General features: G+C 34.7%; 3 protein-coding genes across 3 annotated transcripts; 1 reads left to right on the forward strand and 2 right to left on the reverse strand.

Moving 5' to 3' along the window:
• The first annotated feature begins 3,151 nt into the window (after positions 1-3,151).
• On the forward strand, positions 3,152-5,115 carry LOC112000006 (SKP1-like protein 4). Its single transcript, XM_024032116.2, has 2 exons — positions 3,152-3,741; positions 4,799-5,115. The coding sequence occupies exons 1-2, from the start codon at positions 3,427-3,429 to the stop codon at positions 5,039-5,041; spliced, it is 558 nt and encodes a 185-aa protein (XP_023887884.1). The 5' UTR covers positions 3,152-3,426; the 3' UTR covers positions 5,042-5,115.
• Positions 5,116-6,129: 1,014 nt separating this feature from the next.
• On the reverse strand, positions 6,130-10,143 carry LOC112000122 (protein DETOXIFICATION 34; the record flags this gene model as incomplete). The annotated part of the gene is given in 8 exon segments (XM_024032235.2): positions 6,130-6,427; positions 6,608-6,672; positions 6,675-6,693; positions 7,265-7,383; positions 7,461-7,699; positions 7,779-7,835; positions 8,464-9,089; positions 9,724-10,143. Coding segments are annotated over 8 exon segments (1,611 nt in total), but the record flags the coding sequence as incomplete, so codon positions are not given.
• A 4,322-nt stretch (positions 10,144-14,465) lies between these two features.
• LOC112000133 (G-type lectin S-receptor-like serine/threonine-protein kinase SD2-2) lies at positions 14,466-17,355 on the reverse strand. The gene has a single exon (XM_024032245.2). It carries the CDS (start codon positions 17,183-17,185, stop codon positions 14,663-14,665), a length of 2,523 nt encoding a protein of 840 aa, XP_023888013.1. The 5' UTR covers positions 17,186-17,355; the 3' UTR covers positions 14,466-14,662.
• Positions 17,356-19,817: the final 2,462 nt, after the last annotated feature.

Raw genomic sequence — 19,817 nt, forward strand, 5'->3', positions numbered from 1 at the left:
GTGTGAAGGAGTTCCTAGCGCTAATTGAAAGAAGAGACGATGAGCATGGTCTCTCGACCTAAACCTCTCTCTCTCTCTCTCTCTCTCTCTCTCTCTCTCTCTCTCTCTCTCTCTCTTCGATATGCGCGTCTGGCGTTTTTCTTTTTTTTTTTCTTTTTTTTTTTTTGCTCGTGTTTGTGAGACTTACGGCTATTGTTCATGAACAGTAGCCGCAAAGTTTGAATTTTTATCAATAGGTCCGTGCACTATTTATAGGACTCACAAACCTCACTTTTCAGTAATTTTTTCATTAAAAATGGGTCCCACGGTACTATTCGCATATTTAAAAATTATTTTGTTACAGTGTTTTTCAGTTTTTATTTTTCAGCTGTATCCAAATAGACCTTTAATACATTACAGGTTTCGCATGCCAAAAAATAAAATTACCTAGCCCATTCCTTGCCCAGAAACACCATCGATCAACAATTGTTCTCCTCCTTAAACTGGACTTTCTTGGCCTCACACAGCAACGACGAAGCTGACTGGTTATCTAAGAAATGACTAGAACCATAGAAGCATGAAAGTCTTTAAAAGGATGTGTTTTTGAGAGATGGAGAGAGAGAGTTACTGAGATGAGATCTGTATGTAGGAAGTGGAAATAACTTCTTGTAGATTATAGAGAACATGGGAATACATGGAAAAATTTGAAAAACATGTGGGGCCATTTGACAGTGGTGTTTAAGTGAGCATTTGGATTGCGTTTATCTGCCCCATGTTTGCGTTTGGTGTTTTAAACTAAGGGACCCACGGCTACAATGCTCTCCAAGATAAATGCCCACGAATTCAAAACAAATGTAGAAATTTTTGGCTAAACACACCATTTCAATAAAATTGGGCATACGTGTATTGTTCCTTTTCTTTTCATTATTTTTTTTGAAAGAACTTGTTCTTCATGTTCTTCCCAGAACATGACTATTCATGTTCTTGAAACCCAGCACAGCCATCAAAACAAAGTATCAAAACAGTGAAACCAAAACCAAGACAGAAGCCACCAATCTGAGATTAAACCGCTCAAACCCATATGACAAAAATCAAAACTGATCAACCCATCAAACCCATATGAAACCAAAACCAAATCAAACCCATCAAATGGATCTACCNAGACGCGCTAAACGTAACCTAAAACTCAATCGGAAAAAGATATAAAGGGATCATGAGCTTAACAACACAATAAGTAGAAATAAACAGAACGCACAAGATTGAGTCAAGTACAAGGAATTAAGGATTGCATTTAAAAAACATATTCCTATTTAAATGATTCCAGTACAACAATTCTTTAAGTCTCATTGTAAGAAAATAAAACTCATAGATTTGGAGTACTTCTAGGAAACAGAGAGAAATACCTTGAGATGCTCACCTAAATAGTCATAATAATAAGTAGAATTATCATAAGTTAATGAAAGTAGTTTTTTTTTTTTTTTTTCAATGAAAGACATATAGACAGAATTCATAAGTTTGCTAAATCAAGATCTCTGGACAGATGAACACTTTCATTTGGTTATATATACACTGCATCAGTGTCATTTATTTGAAACCAAAGGCCAACAGGCAACAGCTTACCCTCGATTGGCCAGGGTTATTTTTTATTGCTCTTTACTTTGAGGGACTTAAAATCTACATTTTATTGTTGAAAGAGTAAGAGGATAGAAAATATAATAGGAGAATGGAAAAGTAAGAGGATAGAAAAGATTTTAATTTTCCTCCTTTTTGTTTGATTGAGAATGGAAAAGTGAAGGGATGAAAAGTGTGTGTTTGTATAAATTTATTCATATACCATTGTTAAAAAATAATGCTCAATTAAAACAAAAAAGTGACAAAAAAAATCACCAAAATTTATTATTAAAAAAAATCATATACAGAAAAAAAATCACGTCTAAAATTAAAAAAAATAAAAATAAAAATAAAAGAAAGAAGAAGAAGAAGAAGAAGAAGAAGGAAAAGGCAATGTACAAACCGGGCCCAAAAAAAAAAAAAAAAAAACTTATTAGACAAGCCCACCCATGTGTAAGTGCATATGGACATTTTCGTTATTTATCTATCAAACTTTTTCACTCAAGTTTTCTTCCTATTTTAGAGAGAAAACTTTTTAGTAGGATTAGAAAGAAAACATCTGAGCTCCACTATTATTTTCCTCTCTCCTTCTTTCAACCAAACACTTTTCCAAAAGTTTTCTCTATTTTTTTTTCTGTCCTCCTTAAAATCCACTTTACCAAACACACCTTAAAGGCTAAAATTTAACCCCTGTTAGCCAGAGCCATAATGGATTGATCTATTCAAATGAGCTTTTAGTATTTTCTTTATATTTTTCTTAATTCAATATAAAAAAAAAATGTAGAATTTAGGTTTTTGTGTTAGTGTGCCTATGCATCATAGAGATTGCATATTGTGATCTTGGGCACGCATTTGTTAATAGACCATCTAAAGAAAATTTTGATATTATTTTTAATTGTGGGAAATATAAAAACTATAAAATAAATATGTTAATTTTTTTTTTTACTTTACCATTTAATTATAGATTTTTAGGGCTTTTAGGTGATAATAATAAAGCTAAATTGTAAACTACACTCTTAAAGTTTTTGGATGTTTGGATTTTATACCCTAAAGTTTTAGAATTTAGATTTTACTCCTGAAGTTCTATTCCATTTGCATTAGTAGCCCATCTACCCATATTTTCCGTTAAGTACATGACATATAAACATTCTACTCGTGTTTAGTTTGTCCAATAAAATGATGTCACATTGCTTATGTAGCCTAAAAAAACAAAAAAAATAACATGAATAATAAAAATGATGTGGCGTCACTTTATTGGATGAGCTAAACACGCATGGCAAGCTTATGTGACACTTGATGGAAAAATATAGATTGAGACTACTTATACAAATAAAATAGAAATTTATGATGTAAAATCCAAATACCACAAATATTAAGGGTGTAATTTGCAATTTAGCAGGCTAATGATAAACAATATTCCATACAAATTTTTGTATGGAAAGTTCTAGATGAATTATTTTTTTGTAATTTTTTTTTTGAGAAAGATTTTTTTTTTTTTTTTTTTTGTGTAATTGATGACATATCAATGTGTAAGCTCGATTATCTAGTTTTTTTTTTTTTAGAAGGAAATTATCTAGATAATTTGTGGTGGATCTCAATTAATATATATATATATATATATATATAGTATTAGCCTCTTTATGTATTACTCGGTTTGGAAAGGTTTCCGAGTCAGTCTCGGAATTCAGTTTTTTAAATCAACACCGCCTTTAGTCCCTTACCCAACCCTTATAAATACCTCACCAATTCCACACACAGTCACACACTCTCAACTTGCATCTCTCTCTCTCTCTCTGTTTTCTTTGTGTCTGTTTGTGTGCTTGTTTGAAAACGACAATGGCGTCGACAAGCATGGAAGTTGAGAAGAAGGTGAAGAAGATGATAAAGCTGAGGAGCTCAGACGGCGACACGTTCGAGGTGGAAGAGAACGTGGCCATGGAGTCAAGGAAAATAAAGAACAGCATGATGATCCAAGAATACAACTGCGCCGGCGAGACTGTAATCCCATTGCCGATCATACCAAGCAACATTCTCGCACGAGTCATCGAGTACTGCAAGAAACATGTCTCCGAGTCCCATGGTGAGTCACTCACCGCCTGGGACGCCGAGTTCGTCAATCTCGACAACAACACGCTCTACGATCTCTGTGTGGTTCGTACTCCGTACCCTTCTCTTCTTTCTTGAATAGTTTAAAAAAAAAAGAAAAAAAGAATACCCTTTAGCATTCCATTCTGGTTTTGCCTTTTGTTTTACTATTTTCATTGATTGTATTGTGTTATTTTGGGTTGCTAAGCAATTTTTGTCCTTCTTGATGGTGTTCTTTTTTATGAAAATAAACATAAATTCTTTATTGGGTTTTGTTTGGATGCTGAGAAAACAAGAGGGTGACAACCTGACAAGGAAAAAACATGGGGAAATTGAGTCCTGTTATGATTTACTTTTCTTTCTTAAAAAAAAAAAAACAAACAAACAAACCTTTTGCCATTCCATTCTGCCTTGGCCTTTTGTTTTACTATTTTTATTGATTGTGTTGTGTTTTTGTGTTTTTATGCAATTTTTGTTCTTCTTGTTTTCCTTTTTATTAAAAAATAAGAAAGATTTCTTTTTTGGTTTTTGTTTGGATGCTGAGAAAATAAGAGGGAAAAATATATGGGGAATTCGAATCCTGTTGTGTTCTAACTTTTCTAATGAGAAGGGATTATTTAATGGGCTTAATGTTTATTTTGCCCTTCATGGTTCATTCATTCTCTTATCTGTTCCTTTATTTTAGTTTACCATTATCTGTCTTTCCTTTCTTTTTGCGGGGTTGTAGATACATAAAAGGTGAGAATTTTAGACAAGAATATTATTTTTTTTTAGAATTCCTTGAGTTTGTGTTTTGAGGCTGAGAAAATAAGAAGCGAGAAGGAAAAAGATGGAGTTTTGTTTTATTGTTTTTAAAAATTTAAAAAGGCGAACCTTTTGTTTGATGATATGTTGATTATCTTGAGGTATGCCTCTGCCAATTGAATTCATCAGTGCTATTAATTTGTCATGTAATTCATCAGTGCTATTAATTTGTCGTGTAACTATGGTTTAATTTTGGTCGGCCCTACTGTTAATTAATTGTGGGATGTTGTATTTGACTAGTTTCGTTTACTTTCACTCTTTTATCAGACTATATCATCATCTTCTCTCATTTGGGTGTTCCTATTGTTTTTATTTTCAGGCAGCCACCTATCTGGACATTAAGGGCTTGGTTAGATTAACCGAGAAGAACATGAGGAAAATAACTTTAGAACAGTTCAATAGGTTGTCGGATTTAAAGTTGAAGAATATTAAGGACGTAATGAGGGCACTGAAGGATTGTCATGACATTCAATATTTTAATATAGAAGAAGAACTAGCGAGAGTGCTAGCAATGAGAACTAGTGAGGAATTGAGAATGGACTTGTACCTTCCATTTGTATAAAAATTACTTGAATGCTGATGCAATGCGAGGGTTAAACTTTTGTTTTGTCTCAAGTACTATTTTAATTAAGATTTAGAGTGATAATTCTGATTACTTATTTGCCCGTTCATATTTATAAGCATGCATATTATTATTATTATTATTTGGATGGAGGGTGGTTTAGCTCCCCTTGCCCCAATGCAGCTCAGGGCCAGCCCAAGGCCTAGGCCCAAGCTCCCACCACAAAAAATATTTGCCATTTACAAAAAAAGACCTTCATCCCATTATAAAAGACTCAAAATTTTATAAAAAAATATGAATTTTTTCAAATGGTTGTGCACCTTTTATTATTAGTGATGTTATGAACATAAAAAATTTGACTATAGATTTACAAATTAACATGTTACCAATCACAAAAAGTATTTTAAATATTCATTAATTACATTATTGAAACTCATCAATCACTGTTATTATCGCATTATATTATGAACATTTTGTAGTTTCCTTTAGCATTTTTCCTTTTTTATTTCTAATAAGGCTTTAAAAAAAAATTTGCAAATCTGTTAAATCATCAATGATGATTAATCTCTCCTAATAGTTTGAAACTATCATATTTGTAAACTAATCTACTACAAAGTCACACATCAATTAATATCATAAATTATAAATTAGATTATGAATGTAATTTACTATGTATCGTCATATATCCAAGATAAATTAATTTTCTTTTTTTAAAATATTTTTTTTGTTAAATTTTTTTTTTTCAACTATGATATTCAATTATCTAGATAAAATTAATCTTAGTTTTAGTTAGTATTATTCATTAAATTATGTGTTTAATATATTTGATTAACCTCAATTTGATTAACATTAAATAATTTTATTTAATTTTTATTAATATATAAAAGGCCCACATAAATTCTTCGTCTTAGGCACTAAATTAGGTTGGGCCGGCCCTGATATTGCAACTGCACCATTGCTCTCACCCATGGCCAATGGCTCTTTAGCCAAATGGCAACTCCCCCTTATGGTGGAGATATATCCTGGTTTGACCATCAATGTCTTCATCCAAAGAAAAAACAAAGAACAAAAAAAAAAACAAAAAAAACAAAACAAAACAACACTCTTTCACATCACACATTCTATCCCCAAAAATATTTGCTCTTTCACATCCAATTTTGAATGTTGACCATGCTATTTTTGAGGCCGGGCTAGTAAAATTTTACCTGAGATTAGATTGAACTTCGCTACAGGTTCAAAATGAAAATTTGACCTATAAATACTCAAAGGTACGACATCATGGAAATTTTTAGTGTACAAGAAGAGGAGAAACCGAGAGGTTTATATTTTATCAGATGTTTCATCTTGTCCAGTCCACTTCTGCATTCGTTCTAATGCTATCTCTACCTGTAATTCCAATTAAAATGATTAAAGACAGTCATTTCTTGATCCTCATGGTAAGATTTAGTTATCATTTATTTTAAGCATTCTAAATTCCACAGGTAACTTTTCTAGTCCATGCCATGTATTATATGTCCAGTTATTACCTAACAATCTTACAGCAAGTGAAACAATATCATTTCTCACCTCCTTGTTCCAGTTGGTTTTATAAATGATATGCAAGAGGATCAATGTCTGCAAAACTGTCCCAAAATCATGCCAATCCAGATTCCCTACAGAAACAATGACCAATTGCAAAACTTTCAGAGATGGAGAGAACCATATTAAATATTTCTGCTTAGCCATTAAAGAATAGATAAAACAATAGAAGTATGTGGTACTAGAGCGCAATATCAGACTGTTTCTTAACATGATATACCATGGATGTCAAATTTTGAAAAAATTATGAAAAATAAAGAGAAGATAAGAAAGAAAGAGTGGAAGAGTTTAACAGCATGGTTCAACTCTAATGACCTCTATCTACAATTCAAAACTCAAAATTAATGTTACACTTTCTCATTCACTTTGATAAATACCAACACATTATAATAAAACATTTATAACAAGTTTTACAAAATTTTAACATAGGCCAACTACTAATTCAATACATATACATGTGATTGACCTTAACTAATTTGTTGAGAATCCATAGTCGATACCAAAATTTTAGAACTAAGATTTTGTTATTGTACTCAATCAATACATACAAGTATGAATTTGGATTTCTTATCAATACGAATAATTTCAAATCCCGTGACTTACCCCAAGTCACGGGATTAAAGACAACAAAAAGTAATACTTTACCTCCACTCCTAGTCTAGTTTTGTAGCCGAGAAGAAAGCCAAGAGGGAGTCCTATAACGTAATAACAAAACAAGTTTATATAAGCCACTATGGCTTGCCAACCTCCTCCAACAGCAACACCTGCAATAATAGCATTTTCATTACATGTTTTACACAACATTTGGGTACAGATATTATACTATAACTATTTCCTTCACCTGAGATGACTGGCTGAACACTATTAAGTATCATGGTTATAGAAAGAAGGAAAGCTAAACGAGAAACAGCCCGTTGCATCTCTTTATCTCCAGTAAAGATGATAGCAAAATGGTCTTTTGCAATCAAGATAATGGTTCCACACAAAATCCCAATGAAGAGAGATTCAATGACTGTGACAATGACTGAGTATTTGGCTGCTCTAGGGTGTCCAGATCCTAGCTCATTGGAAACTCGAACACTGGAAACAAATCAAAATATATAATTTGTGAGCTAAGAAGAATAACATATGATGTCAAAGAATTTTTTTTTATCATAACCTTATTGCTGCATTGATGCCAATGAACAACATGCCTTCCCACCCATTTAAGTTCATGCTGAAACAAGAAAAATAAAACACAAATTAAAATTTGAGATTATGCATAGATTCAGAAAATCAATACTATTCATATGGAAGTTGAAGTGAAACTAACATAAATCTTACATCTGGTTTTATTAAGAGCGATTGGCGTATTTTTCAAACATGTTACATCATATTTTCTTGTAAAAGATGTTTTGTAACTTTGGAAAAACAAATTTCTTTATTTCATGACACTCAAATAGCTTCACTCCCAATTTCTTGCTCCTAGTATCCAATGATTCTGAGTTAGCATCCATCAAACTGTTCCATAGTATCATATTTCCCGTAATTTTGCAAGCACATTACCTTTCCACTACCGTTTATCCTTAAATGGGGACATGGAATTTTTAACTTTTAAATGGGAGGCATAGTTGAGACGGGGTCAAACTTAGAACCCCTGCTTGAATACTATGATAAATTACCTCTTGTCCTAAAAACTTTGGTTGATAGAGAATTGTGAATTAATCACTTAAACATTATTCAAAAAATGTTGACATAATCATGAGTGTCATGAGAATGTTCTTTTTTTTATTTATTTATAGAAAAACAAAATGAACATTCTCAGGACACTCTCCTAATGTTCTTTCAATTAACTGTTATCTCACCAGATTGAAAGGGAACCGACAGCAATGATAGGATTCTCCAGGTGTCCAGTGAGAACAATTATGGTCATCATATACCAAATCTCTAGGCAAATCATTATAGCTGAAGCAATGGAGAGCCTCACAAAGGGCCAAATGTCCTTGAAGGCTAACCATGACAATCCTTTCCACCCATCCTTGCACCAACCAACAACATAAACTGACTGACCCAAGGAGATGATCCATGCCGAGATGTCAAATGCTGCAGCAGCACCAGTAATACCCCAGCCAAACACTTTCATGAAGATAAAGAGGATTACAATGTGTAGAATTAAAGCCACAAAACCAAGCCACGCCAGAAATCCAACCTTGCTCTGTGCCTGCAAGAACTTTTGGGTTGGAAAGTTGAAAGCAAGTGAAAACATTTGAGGGATGATCTGTATCGAAAACTTTCCAGCAAGCTCAGCAATGTCATCTTCTTGTCCAAGGAATTTTAGGATTGGTGTTGCGAATATGTAAAGAGGCAATAGGCAGAAACAAGTCACAAATAGAATAATCCATGAACGTTGCAAATATACCCCTAGCATTTCCACTTGCCCGGCACCAAATGCCTGACCACATAATGTCTCCAGTGCACTTCCCATACCAAACTGCGATTTTGTGTTATAATATTAGGATTTTTCAGATAGTTTTAGCTATTATAATAGCATATTATGAGTGAAATAAATAAATGGTTTGATGATGTAATAACAGAGATGAACATTTTTTGCATCATTGCATGTAATGCAAGTATGCAACTAAATAGAACGTTCAAACAAAAAGGTAGTAATACTAATAACATCGAGCAAATCCAGGAAAAAGTAGGTCATGATTCAATTGACACTGAGAAGACCTCAAAATAATGAAGAAAGCTAGAAATTTTATATCATCCATCATGATTTTGATCTGTTCTTGGCTTCTAAGAACATATTTGCTTTCCTACGCTTGCCTAGCAACAAATGAAGCACCAAATAAATCCCTATTGATACTATAAAATGGTTTCATAGAAAAACAAATTGCAGGTGGTTTAACCTGTAAAATTATACAAACAAAACTGGATAACCTTGGGCATAAAAATATTGAATTCATTCAAACATTGTAAAACCTGAGCTAGCAATTGTAAGAACCTATGGTGTTTGAACATTAATAAAATTTTACTACAAACCATAAAGAGCAAAATAGAAGACGTAAATATAAGTATGACTAGGAATGAGAAAAGTTGTAGAGATGTTGAAAGAAGCTAACCAAGAAGCCAAAAGAGAAGTTTGAAATGACAGACAAACTTATTGCAACTGCAGAGAGCTCCATATTTCCAATGTGTCCAACAAAAATATTGGTAAACGAATTGACAGCATAATTGCACAAAATGTTGAATGCTATAGGGACTGCAATTGACCATAGCTTTGTGGTCTCTGCATAGCATATACATTTTATGTCATAAAGATTGTTGGAAGGAGGATAATCTCCAGCATTGGTCTCAATTAATGTTGTAGGTGCAGGGTGGAGCTCCGCGGTTTCCAAGTACGCGGCATCTATCAAATGTGATGGACTTTGAGACTTCAATGGTTCTCTAGGTGATGAACCTGCAGAGGAAGAACTAGAGCCAGTCCTTTCCTCTGCCTTGAGTGCTTCATTTTCTTGTTTTTTCCCTATTTTTGCTGATTTTTAATGAACCCCTTGTCCTTGTTTTTATTTTCTTTCTTTTCAAATGTTGGATTGGATGAATATGAGGAATTTTAATATCTCTTTTTCTGTATTCTTGCCTGATTAAAATTGTTGAAGTTGATATGTTTTAATATGTGTTATTAGCTATAATTTTGGAGGGCCAAAGAAAGTCAAGCGTATGTGTGCGAGAGAGAGAGAGTTGACTGGTTCTCACGTTACGTAAAGAAGGTTTTTTTTTTTTTTTTTTTTAATTATTATTATTATTGGTAGCAAACCATCAAAATTGTGTTTGTGGGGTTTTTTTTTTTAATTATTATTTTTTAAATAAAGAACTTGAAAGATAGAACTCATAGAATCAAAATTATTTAGAAAAGTACTCAAAAAATAATAATAATAATAATTTGAAGAGGTTCCTATTCATTTTCACGTGGATGGCTCGTTAGCCACCCATGCTACTATATTAGAGGAAGGCAATTTAATAAGGGATTTTGTTCCACAAGTTATAAGCCTTCTATTTCTCCCTTCCTTTTATTTAATGTTTTGTTATAAATGACAAAATTTTTTTTTTTAGTAAACAGTAATATTTATTAAAACACACACGAAAATAATAATATTTGTAATGACAAACTTTTTTTTATTTTTTTTTATTTTTATTTATTTAAAAATAATAATATTATGATGGAATTGTTTCGGACAAAAAAAATGTTAGATTGTGTATGTGAACATGTTTTTGACGTTATAATTAGCTTTTGGGTGCACATTTTTTTTTTTTTTTTTGAAAACACCACAAATTTAAAAACTTAATTATGATTTGTGGGGGATTGTAATACTTGAAAAAAAAATTTAAGTTAAGGCTTTTTAATGGGAATATATATGTGGTTTCATTCTGCACTAATATGATTTTTTTTTTTCTTTTTGGGAACTCAAAGTTGTCCCAAGTATTGACAATTTTCCTTTACTTTGTCATGAAGCTCTCTCTCTCTCTCTCTCTCATAATTTTTTTTTTGTTGGGTAATCATATAGTTTTAAACAATTGAGATTAGGTTAATTTGTAATGCATATGATGTGTAATTACTCATTAGAAATTAAGGCACCTCGAACAATTAGTTTCAAATATATGGCCAAAATTGGTTTATTTATTTATTTATTTATTTGTGTGTGTGTGTGTGGGGGGGGGGGGGGGGGGGGGGGGGGGGGGGCGGGGGCGGCGGTGGGTATCAATTTTCAACCAAGAAAATTCCTTTGGTCCACGGTCCCTTGTTATAAAATATAAACCACAGAACAAGAGTCAAGAGGTGATCCTCTTTATATAAACAAAATTGTATACCAGATTTTACCAACTCAACAAACTCACAACCACTACTACTTTTGTACTGTCGATTTTCATACGGACTATTATCTTCTTTTTTTGGTAGAATCATACGAACTATTATCAATTTGTCACCATACTGAGAATACTCCTTTTATATCAAGCCCTTCGCTTCTTCGGCCTAAATTAGAATCCAATGTATACATAATCTTTCTAATAATAATAATGTATGCGTTCCACACACTGAAACTTACAAACGGTCAAAGAAATCATATATATATATATATATATATTATTGCTTGGCTATGGACCCAAGTTATGGAGGAAAAACTTGGATTTTTCTTACTGAGTGTCAACAATTGAGCTAATCGAGGACAGAGTTGTTGTGATAGACCAAGAGAAAAACGAAAAAGGACAGGATTCATATGGACAATATGAAAAAATAGAAACTGTACAAACTTTGAGCAAAATCAGATCGAATGGTAGAAACTAGAGAGAGCAATGGTAAAGACAGTCATGGCTATTCTTAATAGTTGTGGGTCAGATACAAAATTTGTGTAATGCTAATTCACAAATGTTCGAGAGATATCATTATTATATGAAAATTTTTTAAAACTCGTAAGGAAAAGCAGTTGCCTTTTTGACTGATGCAAGATTTTTTGTTCCCCTTCCCGAAACTTCAAAGCATTTAGCCCACAATTGGCAAATAAAGCATAGAGAGAGCAAAGCTCCTGTGATAAAGGAGAGATTATATGGCATGGCCCTCTTGAAGGCACAGTCAGTTTTCTTGTGAAGTCTCCAGGGGACTGAATTATTGTACCCAAAACTTCCAATTTAACCTGCTCCACTTGCTGCCAAAAGACTTGGCAAAATTTGATTTGGGGCAAAAACAAGTTAGACTCATGACCCAACCTGTTTTTTACGATTTAACCCAACCCACCTGACTGACCTATGACTCGACCCATTTTTTACACAGTTTATATATACATACACACACATAATGAATCAGCCCTCGAAATGTCATTTACCTTGTTTGTGATGAAAAAAGTGAACATTTTTTTATATAAATGGGGCATAGAGGCCTATTATTGTTGTTGTTGCTTTCCTTCGTTGTTGCTTTCCTTCCGAGTTAGTGTTAATGTGTTATGAGATGTAAACTATAAAAATTTGGCTCAGAATTGCCATTTCTTTAACTAAATGATTTAATTTAATCACTCGAAATTCAGTGGCTTTTCCAGGTTTGTGTCTAACTGCCTATTGATATGATGATGAAATGCTTTTAAAACTAATATTTCATTAGGGATCATACTCATCCAAATAAGTTATATTCATGAATCAGTGTTGAAATTGTAACAAGAAATAATTTGTTGCATGGCTTACCAAATAGCAAATAAACGTTTTCAAATTATTTTTTTTAATGTGATAAGTTACAAGTCATCCCAAACCTTACTCATATCTCAATTGACTGGACACATTTCTAACCCATTTTTTACCTGACTGGTTTGCCACGTCTTGCTGCTAAGAACCTTTTAGCTTAAATAGTACATCCTAATATTATCGGAGACATCTAGTATTTAAATCTCTCTCCCCATTGTAACTATCAAATTATCAATTAAAAGCAAAAGGCTAGAGCCAATCCAATGAAAAGAGGAGGATAAAAGAAGAAAAGATTATTGAACGGGAAGAGTAACAATTGGAACTTAAAAAATTAAGAAAATTTTTAGGCAAAAATACTATTTTAGTCCCTACATTTTGGGGTCACAATCAATTTAGTTCCTATTACTTTCAACTTGCAGTCAATTTGATCATACCGTCAACTCATCTTACTTCAAGTGAAAATAACACAGACCAAATTAACTGCTACCAAAATATATGGACTAAATTAACATAAACATAAAATGTAGAGGCTAAAATGGTATTTTTGCTCAAATTTTAAAATCAGCCCGTAAATATTAAGGTTGGCCCAACCACATTGAGCCTAGATGAGATCTTAAAGGTCGGTGGGATGTCTGATCCCACTAAATCATAGCGCATGCTAGACCAAAAAGACAGAGGAACAGTCCTATCAAAATGCACGTTTGATACTTTGATATGTCTCTGTAACCCAACAACTACGAGAACACTAAGTTAGTGATGAAGAGAATAATGACCCTTTTCTTTTTGGCACTAGGAGGGAATGAAAAAAATACCCATGAACCTTTGACAAAAGACATACACAGCACACCACAACAGGCTAAAGTGGGACAGGTCATTATATCATATGATTGAAAAGCAAAAGGCATAAGCTAGATGCAACTGTACTTATTGGTGAAATAATATGGCATATCCCTCTGCTTCTACTACCTAGATCTAATGTCAAAGTTTTTTTTTTTTTTTTTTTCGATGATCAAATGTCAAAGTTGTGGTCATGAATTACGTAATAGGTGAGATCAAGCACAAGCACAAGTCTAAGTCCAAGTCCTAACCTTATCATTAAAAGGAATACAATGCTCATGGACATTAAAATAGACCAAAGATAATCGAAATCACAACCCCAAATTCATCTACATGCAATCATGTATCAGACTCTCAAACTCTACACTCAGTAACTGTACGCCCTAGGGAGTGGTTACCGAATAGGACAATTATTTATAAGACCATCAAAGTCAAGCATTGTAGGCTGTCTTATAGTTGCTATTCAATCTAGTGAAACTCAGATCCTTCTTTATTTTTGAGTGAAACTTAGATCCTCACATAACCAAGTGTTTCTCTTACTAAATAGAAATCCTCCCTCCGTCCTATAATAAGTGGCATGGTTTCCTTTTTGGATTGTCACAAAATAAATGAAAATTTCCAAAAGTAGAGCAATTTCCTATTTTTATTATGAATCTTATTAAAACAAACAAAGAAGCCTCTTATTAAAATTCGGCCACCCCTTAATATAAAGCAAAGAGCATTTTAGAAAGATACATTTCCATTAATTAATGGTTGCGTTTCAAATATTACACCTATTTTCGGTTAGAGGGATCATAAATTTTGGAAAAAGAAAATGTGATGATAAGTGTATCATTTGAAAAGGATAAAAATTTACAAACATGCTCCAGTGTACAAAAGGTTTGCTTGTGCAGTTTAATTTTACATGAAAATGAAGCTCTTTGAAAAGATGGGGGCAACAAGCATTAATGGCATACAATGCAATTAGCCTTGATTACTCCACCTCAACCAAAATTATTAAGCATTCACATTCTTATTCCCAGGGGAAGAGACATTACCAAGAGATGATTCTGAGCCACCACTGGACATAGCTGCCACACCATCAACACCATAAAAACCGCTACCTGAGGATACCCCATTGCCGGATTCAGCTCTAACACCACAAAAGGACTCCCCAGAAACCAGTGCTTGTAACAATTTTGGCGCTGGGGGAACGGTCACTTCCACCAATCCTTCCAACATTTTAACCACCATCCCCATTGTAGGCCTCATTACCTCATTGTCCTGTATGCACCACACTGCCACCAACGCAACGCGCTTGACCTCCTCAAAGACATATGCACCACCAAGCCTGCTATCAACTACTGCCCCTATATTGCCTTCAATTATCTGCTGTGCTGCCCATGGAGGAAAAAACCATTTATCCCCTGCTCCACCACCATCACCACCTCCGCCCTCTTTGCCTGATGAGTATGGCTGCACGTTCCTACGCCCCCCAATCAGTTCCAGCAAAGTCATTCCATAGCTATAAACATCAGCCTTGGTGGTAATTTCCACCCCGGAAATCCACTCTGGTGCAACATAGCCCCACGTACCCCTCATTGTTACTAATACCCTGCTAAAATCTCTACCAATTAACTTAGCCAACCCAAAATCTGACACCTTAGCATTGAACTCGTTATCAAGCAAAATGTTTTCAGGCTTAATATCACAATGTATGATACAATCCCTACATTCCTCATGTAAATATGCAAGACCTCTCGCCGTACCAACCGCCACTCGAAATCTAACATCCCAGCTCAAATTATGAGGCCCCTCTTGGCGCAAATACACGCTCAAACAACCATTAGGCATGTAATCATAAACTAAGAGCCTATGCGATTTTTCAGAGCAGAAGCCTCTGAGTCTCACAAGATTAACATGCTGAATGTTCCCAATTGTGCACACCTCTGCCCGGAACTCTCTCTCAGCACCCCCCGGCCTATCCAGCCGTTTCACTGCGACAAGACTAGAATCCTTTAGCTCGCCTTGAAACACCGTCCCAAACCCACCATGCCCAAGTTTCTCCGAGAAGCCCCGTGTCGCTATGTGAAGCTCCTTATACGAAAACACCCTCATATTGAGAACCCCAAATTCACTATCTTCCTCAATCACCCCATTCCATTTCCTCTTAACCAAAACAAACCCCATCACTCCCACAAACCCCAAAAACAAAACCGACCCAACAATGCTACCAATCAAACCCACAAGATTCAAACTTTTCCTCACCTTCTTCACACTATCTACCCTCACATACAACATATTTTCTCCACCAACACTATAGTTTAATTTCTGCAAATTCAAAAGCGACCCATATAGATTCGTACACAAACGACTCCTCTCATTGTAGTACAACCCAATACACTCACAATTCTTCAAACACGCCATCTCACAACCCCCCTTGTCCACCACAAACGATTTCTCCTCCGCCCCATCAAACCGCACAGTACCAATTCCCCGAAACGACTCGTCGTTTCCGCCACACGACAAGTTCTCGCGGACACACCCACCGGTATAGTCCTCGGTCTCCCATGCGGCGTCGTTTCGAGGCTTGAACCCACCAACACACTCACAAGTTCTCAACCCACCACCACCACAAAACCCAAAACTCCCGCAGAGACCGTACACGTGGCACATATCCACCGGCTGAACCCAAAACTGGTACCAATTCTCGTTCGGATTCGACCACGTGTACTGATGCAAACGACCGTCGTACACAATCCTAAACATACTCAACGGCACGGAGCCAGTAGGATCCGGCATCACCTTGAACCCAAACGACGCCGTTGGGCTAAACGGGTCGACGAAGTTAAACCGGTAAATGTACGGCGCATTCATCTCCGGGACATTGCTAAACGACTGGCCAGTCCAGTTCCCGGTGGTCCAGTACTCCTCGGTAGAATTATAAACAAGCTCGAACTCACCGTAGTCATGCGGGTTCAACCGCAGAGAATAGAAACCCGGCGAAGGGTCCGACACGGATTTCCAACAAGTTAAGACCTTGTCTCGGGTCAGATTCATACCCGGAAGCCACGTGTCAGTCGGGTGGTCGAAGCTTTGCCAGGCAACCGTGCGGTCCGGCGAGAGCAAAACCAAGTTCCCATCGTCGCGAAACTGGAAAAACGACGGCGCTTCGAGGTTTGAGCTCTGCCAGACCGTGACATTCTCCGAGGCTTTTACCGCCAACTGGCCCAACCGGTTGAGCTCGAACGACGACGTGTCGAGGTTTTTAGTTGGGGTGTTGCGGTTAGCGACCCAGACGTAGGTTTTTGGGGTGACCGAGGTGTACCAGATTCCTAGGTAGTAGTTGCTGTCGCCATTCGTGTTGAAAAACCCAAGCTCGAACGTTTTGTTAACGCTTGTAATAGTGGCGTTTCCTCGTACTATCAGAACCGTGCCGTTTGATGCTGACGTGGCGGTTATGGAGATGAGAAGCAGAGCAATGAGAGACACAAAAAGTGGTGGTGGGTGTGACATATTTTCAGTGGGTTTTTTCTTCATTGTTTGGTGTGGGAGAAAAAAGAGAGCATTTTTTTTTCCCCGGGAAAAGGACGTGAAATCTGAGAAGATGAGAGAGTGTTAAGAGTGAGAGTGAGAGAGAATCAGTGGATTTTTATTATTTTTTTTTGTAGCATACATGGATATGAGAGAAAGCTGACAGTTTTACAGACACGACGAAAAAGTTTCAAAGCTCAAAGTTCTCTCAGAAGTGCGTTCGTTTTTTTTTTTTTTTTTTTCTTTTTGTTGTGAGTTACGAAAATAGCCTCATGGGTAAAGTTGCATATTGACGTCTTTGGCTCAAAGAAAACTTTTACATGTATATTATATATATGGAAGGATAATTGTAATAATTAAAGGCCCACCGACTAATTGTCTGAATAATTGAATTGAATATACTCCACAAAATTAGATTCCTTTAAGGAGCGCATCAATTTTGTTGAAGGGTATCTTTACCTAATCCATCTTTATTTCTAACCAATTTTTCGGGATTTTGTAGAAGATTTTTGTGAATTTGTGATCAGTTTTCAATCTATTTATAGATAAATATATTATATAGTTTTTTTTAAAGGAAATATATTGTATAGGTTTTTTTAGACAAAAATGCAAAACTGACCCTCTAACTTTCATATTTTTTCATTTTAATCCTCTAACTTTCAGTTTTGTTAATTCAGTCCTCTAACTTTCAATTTTTGTCAATTCAAGGTTTCGTTACAACTCGGTTACTGCTGCCGTTAAAACCACCAAAACGACACTGTTTTGCATGTGTGTTTTTTTTTTTTTTAAATCAAAATTAAAAGAAAACAAGAAAAAATTTGGAAAAAAAAAAGAAAAGAAAAAGAAAGCATTAAGGACCTAAATACCTAAATCAAAACAAAACCAAAGACCTAAATCCCTAACCCGTGTAACTGTGAGAGAGAGAGAGAGAGAGAGAGAGAGAGAGAGTTCACCAGCGGCGAGGAACCTCGATGGGAGCACTCTGCTTCAACATTGAAGCAAACAACACAAACACATCATCATTATTCGAAGCCAAAGCAGACCTCTTCGAGCCAGGCATTCTACCAAACACATCATCAACACCATAAATAGGCACCGTCAAAGGCTTCCCACTCCAATTATTCGAAAATATCGAATAGTAATCAAACGAATTACATTGGTTTGTGGATTTACCAGATCCCTCGAATAACAAATCATCAAACCCATCAAAATTCTGGGTTTTGGAATCGCCGTTGGATTGAAAGATCCCATTTTGATCATCGAAGAAAGACCCAGAGTAGAATTTGAATGCAGGGAAGATCTAGACGAAAAGGAAGAGGGTTTGGGGTTTTGACCCGAATTGAATCCGAAATTCTGGGTCTGGGCATTACTTGAACTTGTGGGTTGTTTCGAAGCAACCATTAGAGCAGCTTTTCCTTGAGGCTTCAATCCAAACCGCGGTCATTCCCCTTAATGCTTTCCTTTTTTTCTTTTTTCTTTTTTTTTCCCCATATTTTTTCTAATTTTCTTTTAATTCCGATTAAAAAAAAGAAAACAAAACACAACACAACACGCAAAATGGCGTCGTTTTGGTGGTTTTAACGGCAACAGTAATTGAGTTGTAACAGAGTCTTGAATTGACAAAAATTAAAAGTTAGAGGACTGAATTGGTAAAACTGAAAGTTAGAGGACTAAAATGAAAAAATATGAAAGTTAGAGGGTCAGTTTTGCATTTTCGCATTTTTATTTTATTATGAAAACACAATTTGGTATTGGTACTATAAACACAATTTGATTCAATTACTTATTAATATAATTTTTTTTAAATAGATACAACATATTTAAAGAGAACTTATTAAAGTTTAAAACATATTCCATCATGAGCTTATCTTTAAAAAAAATAAGCCGAATAAAAAGTAAAGTTTAAGTAATATAAAATGGGTAATTATTCAATATTTCAGGAGTACAACAACATTGTACATTTGTATTCTTTCTTCTTACATAATAGTGAATTATATTAATTTAATTTATGGTAGAATTCATAATTCATATGAGATGAAGTAATATTACTTTAATATAATCTAAAAACACATGTAACTCAAGATGAATTTGTGATTCGAGGAGGGAATAGCACATTTAGGCAAACTAATCAATTTTGATCAACCATCTTTACCGAGTTAGGCGTGATTCATGATTAAATTTTTGGATTTATAGAACATATTGTGAATGAGCATGAATATTTTAGTGTAAATACGATATACTTTTAGAAATTAATAAAATTATTACAACTTTTAGTATAATTTTTGTTTGACTAAAGTGTATCTTTAGACCTTAAAGCCTAGATGTGGGTTCCAGTTAGCTCAACTGGTAAAATCTCTGATAGTTGAATAAGAGATTTAGGGTTCAATTCCCGCCTACACCAAAAATTGATCGGTGTCTTGGTCTGATGATAAATAGCTAGTGTCAATAGCAGACGTCATAGGTTAAAACTCTTTAAAAAAAAAAAAAAAAAGACCTCAAAGCCTAGATTATTTTTATATTAGCTCTTTAAGTTTTAAAATTTTCATTTTAACTCTTAATGTTCGACTGAGTTTACTATTTGCCTCTTTGACTCTTCATGTTCAAAATTTTTCATTTTCATAAAGGGTTAAAATAAAAA

This window comes from Quercus suber, unplaced genomic scaffold (assembly GCF_002906115.3).
Source record: "Quercus suber isolate HL8 unplaced genomic scaffold, Cork oak 2.0 scaffold_6, whole genome shotgun sequence".
Lineage (NCBI taxonomy): Eukaryota > Viridiplantae > Streptophyta > Magnoliopsida > Fagales > Fagaceae > Quercus > Quercus suber.

Excerpts from the sequence above, each read along its gene's own strand:
- LOC112000006 (XM_024032116.2), top strand. The coding sequence starts at position 3,427 with ATGGCGTCGACAAGCATGGAAGTTGAGAAGAAGGTGAAGAAGATGATA. Across the intron at positions 3,742-4,798 it reads CGCTCTACGATCTCTGTGTG|GCAGCCACCTATCTGGACAT; the intron begins GTTCGTACTCCG and ends TTTTATTTTCAG.
- LOC112000133 (XM_024032245.2), bottom strand. The coding sequence starts at position 17,185 with ATGAAGAAAAAACCCACTGAAAATATGTCACACCCACCACCACTTTTT.